Raw genomic sequence first — 21,067 nt, 5'->3', positions numbered from 1 at the left:
TTAGCAATTTTAGACCTTTAATCGAAACAAAAACACGTGCATCCACAACACAACTGGACTCACACAATCTACGGAGACCGAGTGGTTATCAGCTACTGCAACGCACTAATGAACCTCTCAAGACAAACGGCATTAAACATGATTAATTGCGGCGACGATCCGACTGCACATATTCCTAATGTAGAGCTGCAATAAATTATACAGCAGGCTCGTTATGGCTGCACATATAAAGTACAACGGGCCGACTGCACTGTTGGTGTTTCACTGCGCACAGAAAGCCAGTTCATCAGCGACACTACATGCACGAAAATAAAGAAATATAAAAACTCATAAAATAAAATAAAAACACTGGAGGGTTCCATTTGCATCCGTGTGAGCGAGCGCGCATTTGTATGTATTAATGCGTGTGTGCAGGCGTGTGCATGCGAGGAGAGGGAGAGGGGGGGGGGGGGGGGGGAGAGAGAGAGAGAGAGAGAGAGAGAGAGAGAGAGAGAGAGAGAGAGAGAGAGGGGTTTTACTCATTGTAATGCACAGAACGACCTGCCCTCTTTTGAAAAAAAAGGCGAGAAAGCGCAGCCATGCTTTGCAGAGGCTCCGGCGTCGCTCTCATTGGCAGCATCAGCTTGTCGCCAAACGGAGTCTTTGCTCGTCCGCCGCTCCACCGAGGACGGAACCGGGAATACAAGCGACCGTCTCCGGTCAGATGTACAGAGCTGCAGTGAAGTATAAGATTACACAGGTGAAGTGAGAGAGAGAGAGAGAGAATTAAAAAAAAACCCTGCAGAGCACGGATACATACGAGCAGAGCGCGGTGCACCACCATATGGCGTGGAGCAGATCCTGGTGAGTAATGTCTGCGTTTGCTTTATGTTCGATCCTTTATGATCAGATGTAGATTCGTGAATTGTTTCACCTTCGCCTTCGTCTGATGGTTAAATGCGCATTTCAGCAGCTCACAGGAGAAATGAGAGCAGCGATCGGCTCTTTATCTGTAGATGGATAACGGTCCTGGACGCTTCACGCTGCACTTGCCATTGTTATTGCGGGCTTTAGGGAATAACGCCACTTTACGCACGGAGCTGGTAACAAAGGGCGATAAGAAGGCACAGGCAAACCCGTAGTGTTTCGACGTTTTGCATGAATAAGACGCATAACGAGGACAATGCTGCGTTTTCCGAGCCTCCTCGTTTGTTCGTTGCGCGGCGCTAAAGGACAATGGGGGTCGTGTTACTGTCGGTGGTCATGATAGCCCACACCGACGGGACCCGAGACACCGTGATGTGCTGCGGACGAGCCGCGATCGAGCTCCTAAAACCACGCACGACCGACGCGAGAGTCGCCCGGTTTTCGTGGGATGGGGACGTTTCCGTCTAAAATGGCGATTCCCTTTGTTTCTGCATCCCTCTCCTCTCGGTTCTATAGCGAGCGTGCGATTACCATATCTGCAGCCTGCGCCTCTTCGTTTCCACTCTTTACACAGGGATGGCTCCAACACACAATGTGCTGTCAGATGCAGAGCTGGTGCCAGGTCTGGTGTCAGGCGCACACTGGAGAGCAGGTACACGACTGTGACTGCACTGACATCATTTGAATTCAGATTGCATTTGTAGATATGCAGTGCAAGTGGTTCTCTATAGTCTGGGTTAGAATTATAATCTCAGATCTGTGTCACCCCCTCGCAACACTGCATTTATGTAATTTAACCTAAATTAAACACACTGGCTACTGCACTTCCCCTTCACACTTATATAACCATGACGAAAAGAACATGGTGCACCACTTCACTGAATGTCATTCACCCTTACTCTTATTTTAAGGAGTGAATTTTAGTTGCAGCTCATCACACGGAACAGAAACACAGGATGTGCTGGACCAAAGTGCTCTGACATCAAACTGCAGGCTCAGGATGACAAGAGCATCCCTCCCTCAGCCATCCATCCATCCATCCCCCTGTATGTGCGTCTAAGCGTGTGCAAGGGGAGGGTGCATGTGCGCATGCCCGTGCACGAGTGTGAGTCTGTATTTGGTGTGAGTGCGTACGTGCACGTCTGTTCTCTCTCGCTCGTTTTTTTTTGGGGGGGGGGGGATAGTGCAATGTTGCATAACCGCTCACAGCAAATGCCAGATTTAGGGCTTCACAATTTGCGGGGCCATTGTTGGCATTTCCTCTCCGCACACACACACATATATGGAGAGATGCAGAGAGTGTAACCAGTCAACTGCAGATCTATTAACACGTTTCGCCGATAAACGTTAATAATCCGGGAATGGGAAGTCCTCAGTTTCCCTCCTAGTTTCAAGGGCACAGGGTAGTGATCCAGGAGGACGCTGGGTAATATAGAGGAACATCTGTTTGCCCGGTGACGTCAGCAATCCCCCCACCCATCCAACCCCAATCCCCAACCCCCCCCTCCTCCTATCCCAATCCTCTTGTGCTGAAGGCAGATGCCTCATTTGTTTGGCTGGAGCACCATTAATCCCAAAGTCAGAGGAAAAGACCTGACGGAGAGAGATCAGCCCCATTAAGGCGGTGTCGCTGCTGGACTCGGTGCGTCTCGGTGCGTCTCCGCGTCCCGGTCATTCGCGTCATGTGGACGCACATACACCCAACATGGGACACCGCGCTGCGCTCAGGACACCCGCAGTTACCGAGGCTCTTCAGCGTGCCCCCATTTGCGGCAGTTTTAACGTGTGACCCGCAAGTACAGGCTGCAGGCTTGTGTGTGTGTGTGCGTGTTGGGAGGAAAAAAAAACTGCGTGGGTTAAGTGAAATCAATATTTTGGACATGGACGGTGACTTTTTTTTCAGTTTCATGGAGGATGCCAAGTGCTTTTTAAACAGGTCACTGTGGAATATGAGTTTGTGTCACCTGTCATCCAATATGAAGTTCATGACGAATTTTTGTGTTTTCTTTTTTTAGGTGCATTGTTGGATAACGGAGGACTTTTACGCTTTCTGCAGTTTTGGACGAAGGGAACAGAACAAACGGAGCCTTTTTAATCTTCGGTAACGGCCTGGGACGTCTGAGCATTTCGCCCGCAAAACTAAACCCGCTGGCATTGCGTTAAAAATAATTTCTATAACTTAACTTCTTTTTCTCCAATTGCATATTCTTTTAGTTTCTTTTTTTTTTTTTTTTTTTACAATATAAGGTAAGCCTGCAACAGCCGGGAGAGGATTTGATCTCTTTGGACCCTGCCTGATGTTTGGGATTTCTTTATTGTATTTCCATTTTTGGCTCAACTTGACATGACGATACAGTTTGTAGTCGCACAACATAAAGGCCTCGAAGGCTGTAAGATAATGTGATGATATTCATAATGACAGGTTATAGGGAAAGCTTCGATGTGTCTCTTTCTTACAGTCGAGTCAATGCAGCTGGAGGACGAACACACATGCAACCACAGACTCACACAGACACACACAGACACACACAGACGAGCGGGTTGTGTCTCTCCGTGTTCACAGCGGACCTTGATTTAATGTCTTACAATTAAGGCACGCGGTGAATGCCAAGAGATGATTCCTCTTTCCTCACGTGTCTGCAGATCCAACACACGCATTACACACACTACATTATATTCTTTAAAAACACAGTGACGGTTTAGCTTTTGTCTGTTTTGACTGTAACGTGTAACCCTTGTACTGTTTCTCTACCCCCTTTCAGAAAATAAAATAAATACACAACGATTTTTGAAAGGTCTGATTTTTATGTGAACATACATGTAATGGCTCCCTTCTGTTCCCTTCTTTCCACACACACACACACACACACACACACACACACACACACACACACACACACACACACACACACAACACACACACACCACACACACACACACACACACACACACAGGCTGCCCGAGAGCGCTGTCCACCTTCTGTGGTGCTGAAATTTACGCACCACCGATCAGCCTTTTGTTTTACTCGTCTTCCTGTGCACAAGCAGGAATGGCTCGACTATTTCACTGGAGTGCAGGAATGCAGCCCCGGAATCTCGACATATAAACGGTGCACACACACACACACACACACACACACACACACACACACACACACACACAGAGATATATAACCTACAAGCGAGGATGTTAGAGGCTATATGAAAAAGCAGTCATTGCATCCAGCAGTAAGGTCTAAATAAAATCTTAGCAGGAATTAAAGAGGGTGGAGTCAGATTAACAGTGTAAAGTAATCTACACTTGATTGATATTGTTTCAGTACATATACAACATTTAATAATAACTAAACTATCCCTCTGATAAAATTGAAATAATTGTCACTTGATTCGAGGGTTGAGCAGATCTCTTGTTCCAGCAACACTTTTGTTAAAACGGCCATGTTTCGCAGTGAAGCACATCCACCGTCGCCCTCCTGCAATAATCTAAAAAGGGTTCTGCACGACAGGGATATTAAATGATGATTTATTTGATCTGCATATTAATTTCCATAGGCGCGGGGCCACGTATGGAATGTAAATGAGGAGGTGGGCAGATGAACTCCAGCACAGACGCGAGCTCAAAATGAACAATTAAATCAATATAAAGAGGTTCAGGAAATGTCGGCCAACAAATCTTTCGACAAAACTGACGAATAGAGTCCAGAGGCTGCGAGAGTCTTACGGTATTTGTGTCGAGAGGAAAATCACATCCTGCTGTGTTAGGCTGTCACCTAGTGGCCTTCATGAGCAGTGCACTCAATACCATGCCATGACCGTGGATAGTGTTCCTTCTCCAGTTAAGTGTTTAAAACACAACAACAGAAACTATGATAAGACTTCAGAACAACAATTCTCACCTTCTGAGATATGTGAAAAAAACATTACATGAATTTGATTTGTCCTTGCTGTCATCTAACACTCCGTGGGGGGGGGGGTTGTGCACTAGCTCTATGAATAAAGACACGGGTTCCATTTTGCACATTTTGACAGCAGACAATAATCAGATCAAGATTAATGACGCGAGTCTGTGCATATTATCACCGAGAATGGAGGGAGGAGTGATGGATGAATGGAAGAGGGGCCTGCTGATGCTGTGTGTTTGTGTTTGTGTGTTTGTGTGTGTGTGTGTGTGTGTGTGTGTGTGTGTGTGTGTGTGTTTTCCAATCATTTCATCCACTCATTAATGTCTATTTCCCTAAATCCTTCAAATAGGCATTGAGCAGAAAACAACAACCAATGCTACAACAGCACGGTGATAATATCCAAGAGTTCAGCTGACAAAATAATTGCGTTAACAAGAGATGCATAAATTGAACATTTGATATAAAATAGTAATATAATTTTGGCTGCAAAAATACAGCTCAAACTTGTCACTCTACACTGCCTATGATCCAGTGGCACACTTAAGACAATAGATAATAGTAATGGCAATGACCCACCAACAGCAATCAAATTATTTCAACCCCTGACCCTAAATGTTGAAGCATGACTCTATAAAAAGCAGCAGCTCAGTCGCCTACAGAATAAATAGATCAGCCCTCTTGCCACGTCATGAATATGGCACACTGGAGCGTCTCCATGTAGAGCACAACATGACAAAATTGAAATTTCATATCAGGACTCGACAGGCTGAGTGTCTGGCTTCCGCTGATAACCAAAATCCTCAAAGTTAAATGAAATCCACCAGGCTGCCATAAAGCATGTTCATCATGCTCCTGCTTTGCCCTCAGCTCCTCCAGCGTGAACTGGGCCTCCCATTAGAAGTCACTCACTGCCCCCTTGTGGGAGAAAGCAAACTGCACGAAGGTCAGTGAAAGTGTATACAAGTTCAAATTTCAAATGCATCTGCTACATTAAATACTGTCAAATTTAAGTATTTTACATCAGTAGGGCTACATCAATTTTGGAAGTTACAATCAGTGACCACTTATGAGGCTGGTAAGATGAAGGTACATGCAGCTAAATCAGACCCAAGACCTGGGTTTTAAATATGGATTGTACATATTGTCATTTTGTGGACAAGCTCTGTTATAAGCAACATCTATTGCATATATTGAGATTTGTGAATATGGCCTCTATAAATAAAATTGGATTATTCGATTGATCGATTTTGATGATTTTGCTGGGCTGTGTGCGTATGTCTGACACCTTTTAAGGTCACATACTGTAAACTGTAAACCCCACTGTGTGTTTGGAAATTTAATTCATGGTTAAAGCGCGTCCTGTCTCGCTCCTACGTCTAAGCTTCTTTCATCAAAAACTAAATTGATGCTTGTTCTTTTTCCTCACACGCTTTTGCCTCCACGGTCTCTTCACTAGCAAAGTGCTGACGGACCGCGGCTGTAATGGCGGCGCCACAGTCCCGGCCCATCTTGTCTCATTAGCTCGACCTGATTGGCCATGAAGGTGTTCTCTTGCTGTCTTAGGATAAAGTGACTGTCTCTGCCACTCGTTAGAACATAATTCCTCAAGTATGCTGCCCCTGATGGCCTCTCATGGAGCCTGAGCACAGAGACAGAACATAAGCTAATTGAAATATGCTCCAGAAGGGATGAAACATTGACCTTGGATGTGTTGAACAAAGTGTCAGACTTTGAGTGTTTGTGATGTAGCTGCAAAAAATTATTGTGTGAACATGAAGCCTCGACAAGATAATAAGAATTGCAGCACTTGCACTTGAAAACACACATTTCTTTGCTTCCTTTTGATTTGATCTTCTTTGGGTTGATTTTATATTATGATCTCTTTTGAGTTCAACTTTTTTTTTAGCTCTATCTGACAGTCAAGAGGGAGACAGGCGTTAAACAATGTACGTTGTGCTTTTGTGGTAAGGGCCTTCACCATTTGGTCGACAGATGCCACAAGTCACGTTTCTTTGAATTCGTTTTGTCTTTTGTGTCTCTTCACGGTCATTTTGAATCACTTTCTAGTTTTTTGATTAAACTTTCCAAAAACAAATTCGTTTTATTTTTTTTAGATTCAATAATTTTACAGATTGAAACAAAGCTTTGTCAAACGTCAGTGGCTGATACAAGGGACAAATCTCATTTCCAACTACACAATATGTAGCTGAGAGGCACCATCTCAATGAATCAAAACACATTCATTGTGGTTTCCATTCGGCAGCGGTGAATTGGAATCACAGCTGATGGTACCTTTTAAAAAGTGTGTTGGATTTAGGAAGATTTATTGGCAGACAAATTATATGGTATTCATAATGATGTTTTCAGTTGGGTATAACCTGAAGTTAAAGATTTGTGGGGAGAAGGCCCTCATCCATTGAGCAACCATGTTGCACTGCCATGTTTCTACAGTAGCCCAAAAAAGACTCTGGCTCTATAAAGCATTTTATGTTGAAATTACCAGAAGAAACACCACAGTAGTTTAACCTACAAACTTACAATGGGAGGAGTGAGAGGAGTTTTATTTAGTTGGTTGTAATCTGCTACTTCGCCTCTAGATGCCACTAAATCCTACCCACTGAAGCTTTAATGTAAGCAGCACACATGCTATGGTAATCTTCACTCCAGATGAAGTGGAGGGAGATTTTTGTCTTTAATTCATTGCAGTTAGAGACTACAAACAACTTGGCTTTTTTGTGTAGATCCTGAATTTGCTGAAGTGAAGGAGAATAGGTTTGCGAAGTGCAAGTAGTTACAGAGCATATTAGTGTATGTTGAGATGCTCAGGCATGAGCCTGAACTTAAGAAATACTTATGGAGTTTAGGTACGACTCCTCTGGAATTGAAAGTAGCTCAGGTAAACCGTGGAGCCGTCAGCACCATGGACAGCACTACAACCCACGAAATAACCCGACTGTAGTTCAGCATGGGTCAAGCTCTCAAAACACTGGATGTTGAACTTTTCATTTGAGCCGTCATGTCTGGTAAATACAAATATCATCCACACTTCAGGTCACCAGTTTGAAACAGGCTTTCTGTTGAAAATTAAATGTGTCAAGTCCAGATTTCATCATCAGGTTAGAAGATGTTACACATCTGTTTTCAAAGACTGGATTTCTCCTTATAAATTGTCTCCTTTAAGCATCTTAATGGGGTTAAAGAAAACTGGATGGAGCTTGTTTGTTGACCCTGATGACATTTGATTTCCCATTATGGGTGTACAAAACTAGACAATCCAGTAGATGGCAGTATGGGCACAAGTTAATCTCGGTAGGAGTGCTGCAGGATTTGTCAGTCATGAAAAAACTGGTCCTGAAACGGAAACATACAGAGTTCAATAGTGAAACATAGAAATTCACGTGTGTTTTTGGGACATGTGATGTAAAACAAAAACATGTGAGAATTCAATGGCTGTGGTTGTCAAATATAATGTAACAATTGTCTTTCTCTGAATCCAAGTGAAGGTTTTGTGTCACATTCAAAAAGAGAACTGACAAACAAATGCATACACGCACCAAACAAATAGTTGAAAGGATTAGAACAATTCTTGTTTTCTAATTCCGAACGAGAGACAACTGTTACCTTGATATGTAACTTTTCTATTGAAAGACACAGGAATGAATGTCACACAAACAGAGATTTTTATGAGCAGAGGGCTTCCTCAAAACACCGTCATAAAGAGACTCCATCACACACACAATCACACGCACAGGGGGAGATGGAGTGCACGCGGTATTGTTTGTCATCGTTTAAATGCCATTAATTAAAACGTTAACCTGATTGGGTGGAGAGTGAGAGGGGGAGACGGTGTCTCTGTCCCAACAGGCGAATCCTTTTTAATAACCCGCCTGAGATAATGATGTAAAAAGACTCAGGCGTCTTGTGCGTAACGAGGATGATCGTGGAGACTCGGTGAAGGTGAATCACAGACAGAGAGAGAGAGAGAGAGAGAGAGAGAGAGAGAGAGAGAGAGAGAGAGAAGGAGGGGGGGAGAGAAAGAGAGAGGGAGAGAGAGGCAGGAGGGAGCAGCACTTATTACACGAGTCTCCTTCTCGTCTCCACACCTCAGCTGACAAGCCCACAACTTCACCACTGACGCACAACTCAACTCGTGCAGTGCGCACACGGGAAGAAAGTCGCGGAGACGCGTCAAGAGTTTCCAGAAGGGACCGTAGCTCGCAACAACGCGGAACCGAGGCTATGGACAGGGGGATGAACTTGCCCGGCGGCGCAGGGGACATTTTCCACAAAACTCTGAGCGCCGTGTCCACTAAAAAAATGGATCCTTTCAGGTCGTCGGTCGGCATTGAACTACCAGCCAGAGACCGCCAGTCACCGATGAGCTGCTTCGACCAAACCGATCCAGACCCGATTCAGCCGGGAGGACTCGCGGGAGTTAGAGGGGGACCACTGGGTCTGCCGACCGGATCTTTGTGCTTAAAGTACGGCGAGAGCGCCAACAGGACCTCGGCGGCGGAGAGCAGCGGCGGAGAGCAGAGCCAAGACGATGACAGTGACGAAAGGTGTGAAATGGTCCTCCTGACCGACGGGCGGACGGTGTCCGCGGGGAAAGCAGAAGGAGGTAAGAAATCCAAAGAGCAGAAATCCCTGAGGCTAAACATCAATGCCAGAGAAAGACGACGGATGCACGACCTGAAACGACGCACTGGATGAGCTCAGGGGGGTCATCCCCTACGCGCACAGCCCGTCGGTGCGCAAACTCTCCAAAATTGCCACTTTGCTGCTCGCCAAAAACTACATCCTCATGCAGGCGCAAGCGCTGGAGGAGATGCGGAGGCTGGTTGCATATCTCAACCAGGGCCAAGCCATCTCTGCCGCCTCGATACCGGCCACCACTGCGCTCGCCAATCCCGGCTTGGGCGCGTACGAGCCGCCGCCCGGATACCCCTTCCCCAGCGGAGTGGCCGCGGCCACATGCCCAGACAAATGTGCCCTTTTCAACAACGCCAACTCCAGCCTCTGCAACAGTGCACTGACAAGCCTTAACAGAGACCCAGAGAAGCGCAGTGGAGAGCAGACACCACTTGTGAGATCACTTCTGAGAGTGGTTGCTTGAAGTCAGTAGGCTTAGAGACAAAGAAGTTACGCCGACGAATACTTTTGTAATATGTACTAAATGCATTCAAAACGCTTTTTTGTCCAAACAATACTTGATTGTGTATATACATCATCCTTAAAGTGCTGGTATGAATGACAGTGAAGGCCGAACACAAGTACAGGCCTGTGAGAGTGGCTGCAGGTGTTGAGTGTGAGTCGCTCTGTTATGGACCCTTTTGGAGATTTCGGCGACCTGACAACTCGCGACCTTTTCACTTGAATAGATGGACACCTTCCTGGAGAGTTAGTCCAACCTCACTTTCTGCTGCTTCCTCCTTTCATTTTGCGGGTTTCTGCTTGTTTTGATTCGCCTCAGAGACATTTTGTTTCACCGGTGCAAGGCCTGTTTTCATGAACTTTTCTATTGCGCACGGTGGAATGTCCTGAGCAAGGCAACGTTAAAATGACACAGAGGACGAGTTCAGCGGTTTGAACAGATATTATGTGCTGATCCAGACACTTGTTAAAAGTTGCGCACGATGATTACAATTCTTTTTTGTGACATAATAAAAATTCAGCAAATTTTAGAAAACCCTGAATCAAGGCTCATCCGGTGGTTTCGCTGTCTTTTTGTAATTTATTTATTTGGATATTTATATGCGGTTTTATTTTTATTTTTTTTGCTTGTGTTGCACATTGTAGTTTCACTTCAGTTGCTGTATGTGTCTTTTTTCCGTTTTTTCACACAATGTGATCGAGGTCTTCAGATTATAATCGCGTTGTCAGGTCAAGATGTGGATTATTGTAGATACCTAAGTTATTCTATGAGCAACGAGGGGCCATTTGTATGTATTTCAGTGTTGAAAAGCTTTATTAAAATATTTTGAACAACAGAGATACTGCTGGTGATTCATCTGTGAAGTGTCGAGGAAGTGGAAAAATACAACTTTCATTCTACCTTCAACGTGATCATATAACATTATAAGATGAATTTGACATTTTATTGTGATTTAAGAACAATAAATTATGAATAATCCAATTTGTAATTAGTGATTGCTTTTAAATGAGACCTTCGTCGTTCGTGGGGGTGGAGTACACACGGTTATTTGTCAGTCTCGTACTTTCACCACGTCTCCAGTAAACTATCGAGGGGGGGGGGGAATGGATCAATAATTTTCTGCTCCATCAAAACCGACAACTTTTGCCTTCTTGAGTTTTAAGTCACGTCCAGTGTTAGGAGCGAAGGCCAGACGAGGTGGGCGAACGTGTGCCTCAGGGCAGGAAGGGGATGTTTTAATAAGAAACACACAAGCAGATAAATAAACCCTGATTATCATTATTAAAACAGTTGCCACGACGCTGCGTAATAACGTTAATTCGAAAACAAATGTGTATGAAAAGTGTCGACTGTAATACCTGGCTTCACACAATGAAACGCATCGTTAGGGCAATTAGAGCCCCAGAATGTGATTAAGGAATGTAATTACGACACTGCTCATTGTCGTAATTTGGCGTCTTTAATCACAACGCAGCCATCAGCTGCACTCATCCCATCGACTCGCCCTTTGTCCTCCCCTCTCTGCTGTCCTCACCCCACATTCTGACGAGGGCCAAACAGCACAAGTGTGAAAATATCTCGAATATTAACATAAAACCAGACACATGGAGCTCAATCCTTAGAGAAGGGTGGAATTTGACATTTTGCCTCAGATGTGAGCACTTGAAACACTCAGGGCCAAACAGTGGGGACACCGTATTTCTAATCAAACACAGGCTGGATTAAAAAAAAAAAAAAAAAACGTGTTAAAGACACAATCTATAAGTGATATTTAAATGTTCTATTTATTTTACAAAATCATATTTTACTGAGGTGTAAGTAACTGATTCTTAATTCTCTGTCCATGGTGCTGAAAATCCCTGGAACCCAAACACTGACTTTACTCTTGAGGCAGACACGACAGACTAAAAACTAAAAATATATAAAAATCCTGGAGTCTTAAGATTGATTTATACACGTCATTTTCATTTGTATTTTATTTCACACCATTAATTATCTCCTTTAAGACAGATTTGATGATGTGTAAGACTGACATGCAGAGATTCACAGATATGAGGAAAGAAATAGACACTTAATTAAAGTAAGAATTATTTTTATCAGTTGGTGCCGGAATAATTATTTATGGATGCACATTATAAATATTTTGTGATGGCAAAAAAAAGATTATCAGATATTCTATTTTTCCTCAACACATTTTTTTTTACATCAAATGTGTAAAAATGAAAAAGTTTTGGTCACTTAAAATTCAATAGATCAGAGTAACCTAGGATGTATCCAAATACAATTAGAAATTATTTAAACTACTTTAAATCTGACACAATACATAAAATAAAACACGCAATAAAAAATAGATTAAAAGGAACAAAGTTCACCAAATAATTAAAGACAAAAAAGCTAAATATTTTCTCTCCTTTCCACATAAAAGTAAACAATGTCATTGTGTTCTATAAGTGTGATTATTCCGTCAGGCTGCGATCTCAGAGCTTGTGTCTGAATGATGAACCATTCCGACAACAAGGTCATTACAGTGTCCGGTTTAATCCCATCACACTCTGAATGCCTCGAATCTTCACAGAACAGCCCTAAATCAAGAATGGAATAATCTGGAATACATCAAAACAGCTCTGGCATAAAAATCCTGTCAGCAAACTCATCATGGGTATCATCCTGCGCCAGGGTTTAACTGATTATTTTAAGTTTTAGCACAAAAATGCTTTTTTATTTCCTCCTGCTGTTAGAAACGGAGACCTCACAAAATACATTAATTATGCAATATGCATTAATGCACAAATGACTGGAGCATTTAACCCATACTAATATTCACATTAGCCCAGAAGAGGAAATTCCCCAGGGGTGAGACAGAGCCATATGCGTGTGGAGCACAGAAACAACAGTGCCAACAAGGAAAACAGACCACCAGCAACAAATATGTGTTCAAATGCAAAGAAAAATTCACAACACTACAGGGACGACAACATGTAGGAGATGTAGGATCTTCAATACTGAACGCGACCATGTTCATCTCTGATGTGGGAACTGCTAGATACTTGTTGGTATTTCTGCCAGTGAAATGTCATGTACACACGAGGGTCTGTGAAATGTTATGTGGGCGGGTTGGACTGGGCGACGACACACAGCACTCACAAGTGTCACAGAAAGAGAAAACCAGGAGGCTCAAGCTTTCTCCAGTGGCCACCAACACAGGGCCAGTAGTCATAATAGGCCAGCACCGTTGTATTCATGAGTCTAATAAAGCTGAATCTGTCTTAAACGCATTTACAGGGAGAATCGGGGGCTCATGAATAAAAGTGGAAGATAAAAAAACGCTCCTTTTCATAAACCATAAAATGTCCAATTTACCATATCAAGGGCCAGCAGGGTGCCTATTCATAACGCTGATGTGATGTATGCTAAGAATGATAAACACGAAAGTCAAAATATACATAAGCGTGTTGAGTCGAAACGTCCCCTTCATATCAGTAACAGGCAAAACTCTGCCAATGGATTCATCCATGCTGTTGTCACACTGTGTAAAGATATATGTGCTGCACCGGCTGAGGCACCAAATCAACCGCTGGGTGGTAATTCACTTTTGTCAGGGCACTGATAGCAATGCATAATGTTGTCTTTGTGTGCACACACAATGCAGACCAACACAAGTGTACAACTCAAGGGGATTCAGAACTGTATAGTAAATATTAAGTTGGTCTCACTTCTTTATGATTTCTTCAGGTTTGTTGCTAGTGTCAAACTAATTAAACTTTTATTTAATGATTACACACTTGGATATTTTGTTTTTTAATCAGATTCCCTCAGTCGGAGGGAAAACATCATCTTTATTTGATCAACTTTTCAACCTGCAGATTCTCTCTTTAAATATTTCAAAATCAGGCATGTGGTGGAGTTGGGGTTTGGGGTATAAGAGAAGAGGGATCAGGCTACAGCATGAAAGTGACTACGTACGACTTCAGGCAGAATGGGCATAATGTAATGTTGTAAAAGGTTAAAAATGTTTCCTAAAGTGCAGATCACTCCCCATCTATCTTACTCTCATATTGCGGAATCGTCTTCCATTATTGGAGCTCTATTTTCTTTTTTTAGTGCAATTCATTAATATATTGAAACATTTTACATAATTGTACTTTCCACAAGTTACTCACAGTCACTGCTGTTTTATCATTGGTTATATTTTATTCCTACCCACATACACATAATTACCTCTCTCACACACACACATACACACACACTATTTGCAGCTCTATTTTCAAAACACTATTTTTGGACAGCTTTTAAAACCTCATCCTCCAACTGCTATACTTGAGATCTCAGGCGAGAATAGAATAGAATGGACAATAATAATTTAACTGAAGCTATATATTATATATAATGTATAATTATTGAACTGAAAAGTCCCACACCCTCTCGTCACACACTGGAAGAAGTTATGAAACACTTGAAATTTGCCTTTGAAAAAAAAAGGAATATAGTTGACTTGTTTGAAATAGGTTAACATTAGGAGGTCCTTAATTTTGTCTATTGGATGCTGTGAAGATTATATTTATTATTATACATCCCATTCTAATATATATTTTGATCCTTATGTTGTCCCCTGTCAGTGTATTTGCATGATTTTGTTTGATATCATAGTGTTCAAAAACCAATAAACCTCAATTAAATGTTTATGGGATAATGATTATGATTAGAAATACAGGAGTATAACTTTAAAAAAAAAGAGAGAGTATTTCCCTAAATCTAAAGAACCTATTTTCGGGAAATTATGTTAAAAGTTTTTATCACCGGCAAAGAGGTAGTTCATTCAGTGATTCTTGGTCTGAACACTGAAATGTCCTGTACATTTCTGACTGTATGTTTTGCTGCTGGCCTAATGAGCTCCTAATTCATTATAGTGGGAATGTTTTCCCTCTCTGAGGCAGCCTGGAGGTCAGGTAAACATATGGTGCCGTGTTTAGCTCTGAAACCTCTAACTGGGTACAATAAATGACGTAGTAATGTGTGATTATCCTCTCATCTGGAATACAGTTGTTGAGTACAATCTCTAATATTCCAACTGCCTCCATATTAATCAGATTAAAGTCCCAATCCCCTAATCCCTGTTTACTGATGGCTCTGCCTTTGTGTCGTAATCTGATGTTCTTTTATTCCTCTGGGATTAAATTGTGTCATGGCAGAGGGCTGTAATTTGTGGTGTTGTTGTGGACAGAGCTGTGCAGGTTGTTTTTTTTTCCCACAATAACAATTCACTCCGTGTTTGAACAAACAAAAACAGGTGCAATGAGATAAAGTGCTTTCATAAATAAATCAAATTATGAATGCTGATGGGAGGGCATTGATTTGATTTGTTGACATTTTCATACCGCGCAGTGTTTATAAGAAACATCAAGTTGGGTTGTTTTTCACCCCACATTCTCAAATTTGAAGTTTGCATGCTGACAAATTGCTTAAATGGTTCACAACGTGATCACATTACCTACAAATGTCAACAATCCTAGTATAAAATCATGTCATTAAACAAACCTTGTGATGAGTGACAGTGTCACAGCAACACATGAAGGACATTAGTGTATTTTTGTCTTTATACGGTGGCTGTAGTTCTCAAATCAGCTGTGAAGTGTCCTTCTCTGTGAATTTAGCATTCAGAGAATGTGCTGCTGTTTGATTAGAGCGGATGTAGCGTTCTCAGTGACCCGGCATCCTCCATGGGTCACATGAACAGGAAAAAACAATACAACACTAAGCTGCACTCAGACACAACAGTTACAAACTCACACAAAAAACAGCTGATTAAAAGAATGAAAAGAAAAGCAACAAAATGTTTTTATTATTTAGGCCAAATTTATAAAACATGTTTTCTGATTTGGACTGGGCAGGAATCACTATCTTTTCTGTCTGTGTGTGCGTGTGTGTGTGCGTGTGTGTGTGTGTGTGTGTGTGTGTGTGTGTGTGTGTGTGTGTGTGTACATTGTGCGTGAGCGATCACTTGTCCTGATCGATATGCAGATCCTGATCCTCTCAGGGTTCATTAAAACTCAGGTGAGGTGGGTTTCATCTCCAGTCTGATGTTCATTAATTGTGGCTTCCACATTGATATAAAGACATGAGGATGACACAATAACAGTGTGAATCACTCAATGTGTCGTTCTCGCCACACACACACGCACACCGTCATAGGTCACTTCTGGGGACATTACATTCATTTCCTGGAGACTTTCCCTAACCATCTAACCATTACATTAACCACTGACCCAAAAGTCAGCCTTATTCCAATTTAGGGACACAGCTTTTGTCCCAAGTTGGACAAGCCGTCCCATATTTAGTCAGATATTTGTCCAAAAGGTAGCTTATGTAAGAGACACACACATTCTTTAAACAAACAGATATATGAGACAAATAAAAGGCCTGAGCGTTTACAGCATTGTGGGTAAAGCTATAACAAAGCTGCCATCTAACACAGCCTGAACTGTGTGTTGAGATACTGACAACTACTTGTTTACATGTTGTTTATTACCTGATTGCCGGACAGGTTTCTGATTGGGGTGTAATCTGAAGATTAAGATGCACCATGAACAAGGTCAAGTGTATTATAAACAGAGGCATAAAAACAGACATGACGACGACATAAAAAACAATCTGACGCTGACTAGATTTGAGGTCATCCGCTGAATCTCAATCAACTGCGTTCCTTTTCTAGCAATGTAAGAGAATTTATAAAGTGGATTTCAATCTGAAATGTGAACAGAAAAAGTGGACGATGCGCTTCCCTCTGTTGAAAATCTGTCATGTTACTAGAGCATGAAACCCCGGCCGTTAGTGTAACACTTGCTTGGCTGATCTTACTGATGTGCTGAGTGCTACTCGAGGCTTCAGTGTATCTGTCTGAGTAGAGGTCTTTAACAGCCATGAATGCCAAGCATGGGGGAGGCAGGCCAGGCCAAGCGTAACCGCGGCGGCCCAATGTCCTTGGCTCCTCGGCGGCCTTCACCTCACACTCCCTGCACAGTGAATTTTATGGCTAATTTCCGGCAATTTATCCTGGCACTTTCAGAAGAGAGATTCCTGCGGGAATAATGTGCATAATTTGCATAAATCATCTTGATAGAATGCACATCAGCATGTAACCCCCCCCTGTCTGAGGCTGCAGCGTTTACTTTGTAATCAAAACTGACTCTTCTCCACCGGCGGATGCACAAGAGCCATGAGAAGGGGGTCTGAGTTTAGGCGAGTAATTACAAAGGAATGATACACACATACACAGATTTGTGCATAAAAAGCTTCCTCAATAAAAACATTTTTTGAAATTAAGATATTTAAATCTGCAGATACTTTCAGTATCAAAATACTATAAAAGAAAAAATAAGTTTGTATGTAGATTTTGATGTTTTCAGCGAAATCCTCTTTTCTCCTCTTCTGAAATATCACATTTTTGTATAAAGCTCATACATAAAGCACAAACACTTTACATTTAATTATTTCCTCTCAACTTTGGTCGTCTTTTCCTCTTTTTCTCTGTGACACACAAGTTCTCTATTTAATCTGAGCCTCTCAATTCCCCTGATTATCTTTCTTTGTCCTGTGTGTTGCAGTAGTGAGACATCAGCCACACTTTGCTTCACAGCCTTGTTTTCTAAAGGCCCCCTGTGTGTATGCGACCATTTGTCTGAGGAGAATGGACGGAGGGGGGTCAGCGCTCGACCCCCCCCCCCCCCATGCTTTGATTTAATTTGACGTACAGTGAGAAAGTGCATATTCTCTTGGACTGCCTTCGTTACTATAATCAGCCGTGATCAAATCGACTTTGTTGGTCGAGGATGTGCGAGATGAAAACGGAGCACAGGAAAAAGATGTGGTTTTTGGGGTTTCCAGCACATAAGGCAACACAAGGCATGCAGCCTGACGGAAATACTGCCACAACACGCAAGCTGCAGAGTAGGTAGTGGGTTAACTAATCGGAGCAGACACACAGACAAAACATAGCCGCGTGGTGAAAGAGCACTGCACTCGTTACATGCATTCGATTTTGTGACTGACGCGAAAGAAGTGGAAGTGTGTGTGTATTTGTGTGTGTGGGGATGCAGCCATCATCGGCGTGAGCAGTTTTGTGTCGCTGTACAACCAGGTTCTTCCACTGGCCCTCGTCCCAGAGTCTCAAGATCTCAGATGGTATCACTGGTGACAACAGGACAGTCGTCCGCTGGGTGGACGTTAATCACAATAATACAGGGCAGGCTAATCACGAGTCGCTGATCATGGGCTAAATGACATGCCTCCCGCACCCATTGTAACCAGTCCACTATACGTAGGATTCACACACCAAGGACTAGCCCGTTTTGGGGGGGGGGGGGGGGGGGGGGGGGGGGGGGGGGGACAGTGGTTATGAGGCTGGTGCACAGCCATCCAGACAATAATTACTCGATGACTGTGGTCACATTAGGGATCAGTCAAAGCAGATTAATTTCGACTGATAGCATTGGTCCCTACTAAATGCAGATTTTCTTAATAAGAGTGAAATTGCGTCGCTGAGAGGGTTAGGCACTGTGAAGTCTGCTGTATGGGGTCCCTCCAATTACTTATGTGGAGAGACAATGTCTTCTTCGCAATGAATCAGACTGTACTGTGTTTTTCGCCCGGTCTGATGTGTGCGTTTGTATGCAGAGACTGTGTGCACAGGCACAAATGAGGCTGTGTGTGTTGGTACGGTAGGTCTTTCACTAAATACCCAGAGACCAGGAGAATTACCCAGAGCAGAGAGGACAGCATCTGTTTGTGTGCTTGTGCCGAGCAAACAAGGCAATTTAGAGAACACCAAGGGAGCAGCTAATAAACACAACCTTATTCCCCCTTCCTCCTACACCTGGCTCTGAGTATGGCAGTGCTACAGTAAGGACGCCTGTCTTTGTGTGATTCTGTGCTCGTGTGTGTGATGCAATGCCAAAGCCTGGTTGACCTGACCAGGAGGGTTGCTTGTATACTTTTGCTAGTGTGTGTATGTGTGTACACGAGCATGCGTTGATGTGTGTCATGCGTGCACATGAGCAAACGTGTGGGATGTGTGTGCAACCATTCATCATTCTACAGTGAGAGGCATGCCAGTGCTGCTGGGAAATGGCAGGTCTGTGTCCCATCACACCCTGGCGTCTTTGTCTGTACTGCCCAAGCTGTGCCAAAATGTCTGCCCTGGATACCTGGCATAGAAATAGCACTTTACTGTACACAAAGGTGTGTGAATATTGGCCTGATAGAGACTGCAGTCCTCTCACATGGATGCTAGTCAGCTTGGCCTAATAGCGCTTGTCCTCCTCTACTTATTTTACAAGCAGATAAAATTGAAACTGGCATCTGCGATTTCAAGATATGACATTCAGCTCGGGAACAATAGGATTTGATGGTCTAGAATTTGAATTTTGACGCCACAACCTGCGTAAATGTGTCGTTAAAATTCACCAGGTTTCTGCGTTTTCCCTGCAACTGTTGCAGTAAACAGGCTGTAATGAGACCTGCAGCTTCACTCGCCGCCACCACCACCGACTCTGATATGTAGCCAAAGTGACACCCAGTAAAATCACGCATCAGAGCAGACACAAAATGGCCGACAAGTGCCAAACCCCGCCTTGGCTTTCACTTCATATCACACCACAGGGTCTGGCCGGGGACTGGGGGCTTCACAGGGCATTTAGAGGAAAAACCCACAACTCTCCGTGTACATCTGTCACTAAAATGTGTATAAAGGCGTACACGTTCTTCTACTTACACTTATATCTCACGTGTGCAGTTATTTTTCGAAATACACAAAAATTATTATATCTCAGAAATGAATTTTGAGTTTTTTAAGTCATTTGGTTTGATCACAATCCACTAAGCAATCCAGTTTGCCCTTCAACTACGAGCCCTTCAAGGTCTCCTCTCCCCTCATGTCACATACCTGGTAGGCTGAGAAAACGGCCCCCGTTCTCTCAGCCTTGGAGCCTTGGAGCCAATAACATCAAGGAATAAAAGAGTGGGTGAAAATAAGTGCAAAAGGGGAGATTAATCCGAGTTATTACATTGATTAGATTTCCAGAATGCTAATTAAAAGATGTTAGGACATGGGCCCAGCCAAGGATCAGTGGGCACTAATGAGGACCAATAGGCCTCTGTAATCTGGGCTGTAATGAGAGGGGTTTAAATGTAAAGTTTGCAGGGAGAAGAGGTGGATGAGTGGCAATCCTGGAAAACCAATCCTATAACCGTCATTATTAGCAGTAATGGTGAGGATTCACAGCCTCAGCAAAAAGGGAGAAATAAAAAAAATAGGCGAGTGGAAGCAGAGAGAAATTCAATTATAGTAAAGGGGTTTTGCACAATAAAAACATTTTATTATTAGACAATTAACAGGGTGGTTTAATGGCTGAGGGTCACATACCCCCTAGTCTTGTATTTCAATAAAGTAACGGGGCAGTATCTTTTAATGGGAAACCAGTTATCCCATCCTGCTGCTCCTTCTCTCTTGCTGGTCACTCTGGTTTTATGATTTCCACACTTCTCGGTCTTAGTCTTGCGTTTTAAGAGTTCATAACAGAATTGTCTGACTTTTGTTAGGGAAAATTCGATTTTTAATGATTTTCTTCATGACTGACTATTTTGTGTATAAAATATCATAAAATGGTTGGGAAATACCCATGATGATTTTTACTCAACATTATAGCTATTGTTTAAAATTTTTGACAAAACAGTCCAGAACTCGAACCTGCAAATTTCAATAAAAACAGTTGCCAATTACTTTTCTGTCAAGCAACAGTTTGATTAATGGACTGATCGTTTCGGCTCCGATCACCTGTTAGACAAGCAGCTAAGTGCAGAAGGAAGAATGAGGATAAACATATAGTTTAAAAGGTAGAATAAATCTGCAGCAAAATGAAAGGGCAGAATAATACAAACCAGACGGTTAAGGAGTCAACTGAAATTAGAAAGGTCGTTACTTATTCAGTGGATGGTTGTTATTAGCAAATGAGTCTTACTGACAGGTGCACCCCGCTCATTTACAAATTAGAGCATATCACTATAATCAGCCTGCTAATTCATCACAAATAATGACTTGTGTTGAAGACAGC

At 42.8% G+C, this 21,067-nt stretch overlaps 1 protein-coding gene and 1 long non-coding RNA gene across 2 annotated transcripts; both read left to right on the top strand.

Moving 5' to 3' along the window:
- The first annotated feature begins 577 nt into the window (after positions 1-577).
- LOC117754052 lies at positions 578-3,691 on the top strand. Its single transcript, XR_004612352.1, has 2 exons — positions 578-843; positions 2,922-3,691. It is a non-coding gene; the product is annotated as an uncharacterized LOC117754052 (long non-coding RNA).
- A 5,190-nt stretch (positions 3,692-8,881) lies between these two features.
- LOC117754050 (class E basic helix-loop-helix protein 22-like) lies at positions 8,882-9,991 on the top strand. Its single transcript, XM_034572688.1, is given in 3 exon segments — positions 8,882-9,502; positions 9,504-9,828; positions 9,831-9,991. Coding segments are annotated over 3 exon segments (804 nt in total). The 5' UTR covers positions 8,882-9,046; the 3' UTR covers positions 9,854-9,991.
- Positions 9,992-21,067: the final 11,076 nt, after the last annotated feature.

The sequence above is a fragment of the Hippoglossus hippoglossus genome, chromosome 20 (genome assembly GCF_009819705.1).
Source record: "Hippoglossus hippoglossus isolate fHipHip1 chromosome 20, fHipHip1.pri, whole genome shotgun sequence".
NCBI lineage: Eukaryota > Metazoa > Chordata > Actinopteri > Pleuronectiformes > Pleuronectidae > Hippoglossus > Hippoglossus hippoglossus.
The sequence above is the reverse complement of the archived record's forward strand: the minus strand, read 5'-3'. Positions and strand labels throughout refer to the sequence as shown.